The sequence below is a fragment of the Cyprinodon variegatus genome, unplaced genomic scaffold (genome assembly GCF_000732505.1).
Source record: "Cyprinodon variegatus isolate N-32 unplaced genomic scaffold, C_variegatus-1.0 Scaffold4120, whole genome shotgun sequence".
Taxonomy (NCBI): domain Eukaryota; kingdom Metazoa; phylum Chordata; class Actinopteri; order Cyprinodontiformes; family Cyprinodontidae; genus Cyprinodon; species Cyprinodon variegatus.
This window is the reverse complement of record NW_015154573.1, coordinates 2295-4923: the sequence shown is the minus strand read 5'-3', so window position 1 is coordinate 4923 and position 2629 is coordinate 2295. Positions and strand designations below refer to the sequence as shown.

Genomic DNA, 2629 nt, shown 5'->3' with positions numbered 1-2629 from the left:
AGAATATAGGAAGGGAGGAAATAAATATAATTTCACACTGAATATCAATTGATAGCAGAATATAGGAAGGGAGGAAATAAATATAATTTCACACTGAATATCAATTGATAGCAGATTAAAAAACTTTGAACTTCATTTACCTCTATCAATGTGTCATTTGGACAACTGTTAGAAAACAATGGTCAGGAGTATCTGATGGCTTGCTTGACGTGGAAACTTTCCTTTAGATTTATTGCATTTAAAATCTGCCTTATTTTTTTTCTCCAGAATCCTCTTCAGGTGTTGGTCAACGCCATCATCAACAGTGGACCTCGTGAGGACTCCACCCGTATCGGACGTGCCGGTACCGTCAGGAGGCAGGCTGTAGATGTGTCACCCCTCCGCAGAGTCAACCAGGTATGATAGTTTTCCTAACCACCAAAGAAAAAATATTCTGCCTGTCAAAACTGTTAAACATCTTGTAATTCTAAGCGAGGCTAGAGTCACTCCTGGATATAACCCTGTTGTCTTGGTGTGCTAGAGCACTCGTAGAGAAAATGTCTTTGCTTATTCATTGGCTGCAATCTGTTTGTGGTCCAGCCAATCACCAACTCAGATACATGACATTCATACCACACCTAAACATTACCTCAGACTCTCAGCAGTCTAACTTAATTGTTCTTCTATCCTGCAGGCCATCTGGCTGTTGTGCACAGGAGCAAGAGAAGCTGCTTTCAGGAACATCAAGACCATTGCAGAGTGTCTGGCTGATGAGCTGATCAATGCAGCTAAGGTAACTCAGCACTGCTATGATTCAAGTTTAGATCAGAGCTGGAATTTTGATTATTCAGTCGGGTTTGCATCGTTCTGAACTTTGTTTTCTCTGCTCTCCCAGGGTTCTTCTAACTCTTACGCCATCAAGAAGAAGGACGAGTTGGAGAGAGTTGCCAAGTCCAACCGTTAAACATGTTCGCTTTCTGACAAAACAAATAAATTTGGAGAAATTCAGACAAGTGTGTTTGTTTACTTATACCAATATGAAGGCAGAAACTTGGGTTGCTTCCAAAGAAAACTTCATCTGCTGAGCTTAGTATGTGGGAGCATAAACCCTAAATGCTCTGTTCTTCTGCAGCAGAGTGAAGCCCAAAAGCAGCATTCAAGTTGGTGATGCTTTATGTGCAAGACCTTTAGTTAAAAGTAAATTTAACTGAAATGGAGAGGAAGACAAATGAGATGTTGTGGTTAAGAGCATGGTTCTTATGTCCTGGACCTTTTAGTAGTCTCCACTTCCACCCAGAATCAAACGTCTGAGTACCTCTACTATGCAGCCAGCTTCTCCTGCGGAGGAAATGATTAACTTGGGTTTGTTGGGGAAGAGAGATAAATGCAGTCAAGTTTCAAAAACGAGGCTGTAGAGCAGATGACTTCTGGTCAATCTGGCTGAATTGAAATCCCATCTATACAAAACAGACTTGGAGTCTGGTTAAAAGTGTCAGTTAAATTTTATTTTTTACAACTACAAATTTAAATTGTAGAAAGCTAAAACATCCTTTTTAAATCAGCAGCTAGATGTTTTTAAAATACAACTTTAGACTAACATGGCTGAGGTTTATAATGGGTTTCTTACCGGGACAAATAAAAGGAAATCAAAAAAGTCAAACTTCAACATTTTCATGTAGGGCTAATAAAATGTTTAAACCTTAAATGATCAATGTTATTTTAGTTGCACTTAAGCTTCAGTTAGTTTTTTCCCCACCCAGTGGTTTAGGCCTGATTATGAATCTAACAAAAGTTTGAAAATTAATTTACAGAGTTTCTTAAAACATGTACCAAATGTTTAAATGTTTTTACTGTAAAGAGTAGCCTGTAGAGGGAGAGCTGCACCACAGTCAGAAGGCAACTTATGAGCCACGGGAACAAAAGCTCTGGGTTTTTAGGAGCATCTTCAGAAATATGTGTGCTTTCTGTTGATAAGGAGGCAGAACGAGGACAGAGATGCTCCCAGCTTGGACGCTTCGCTGCAGGCTGTGGGCAGGAGGGTGTAGTCCGGCAGCTTCTGGAAGGCCTGCAGAGAGCCGAAAGGAAATTATTCACTCAGCCATCACTGGCTAAAAGACAAGAGGAGAAAATTACCTCAACCGCTGGAAAGCAGAGCGGTTGAGATGAATCACTAGGCCTGACTGTATAACATCTGGACCTTTATTTGCCAAAAAAGTCAAACTTACATTTTAAATCTCTGCTAAGTCTTGTCTTTGTTCAAATGGTCTTTGGGGCATGAGTAACCCTGTTAATTCATTAGACATGAAAAAGGTAATCTGACTTATTTAGGAAGCAATGCTGTACGTTTAATTTGCTCAAGTTCAACAAGAAGGGAATGTGAGACATTTCAATCATTCCTAATATTAGCTGTAAGTCATTCACATTAAAACTTTTGACGATATGAAGGTGAAAACAGGTGAAACCAAACTTTTCCACTTGAGTTCTAGATAGAGCATGTCAACAGACAAAATTTTTTTTTTTTTCTTAAATGCAAAATGTTTATATTTTTTTACAATTTTGATATAAATACTGCTCTAAGTGGTTTGCTCTATCAGTTAAAGGCATGTTTTAGAGTCTCTATACTCCAGTTGACGATTATTTCACTAATCGA

The 2629-nt window shown here is 38.9% G+C and overlaps 1 protein-coding gene across 1 annotated transcript; it reads left to right on the top strand.

The window, feature by feature from the left end:
* Nucleotides 1-180: 180 nt before the first annotated feature.
* Nucleotides 181-989, top strand: LOC107081314 (40S ribosomal protein S5-like). The gene is made up of 3 exons (XM_015369513.1): nt 181-396; nt 674-772; nt 875-989. Exons 1-3 carry the CDS (start codon nt 196-198, stop codon nt 941-943), a joined length of 369 nt encoding a protein of 122 aa, XP_015224999.1. The 5' UTR covers nt 181-195; the 3' UTR covers nt 944-989.
* Nucleotides 990-2629: the final 1640 nt, after the last annotated feature.

Bases quoted from the DNA above. Each gene is read 5' to 3' on its own strand.
- LOC107081314 (XM_015369513.1), top strand. From the start codon at position 196: ATGGCTTGCTTGACGTGGAAACTTTCCTTTAGATTTATTGCATTTAAA. The intron at 397-673 runs GTATGATAGTTT...TCTATCCTGCAG, and splicing joins CCCTCCGCAGAGTCAACCAG to GCCATCTGGCTGTTGTGCAC. The intron at 773-874 runs GTAACTCAGCAC...CTGCTCTCCCAG, and splicing joins AGCTGATCAATGCAGCTAAG to GGTTCTTCTAACTCTTACGC.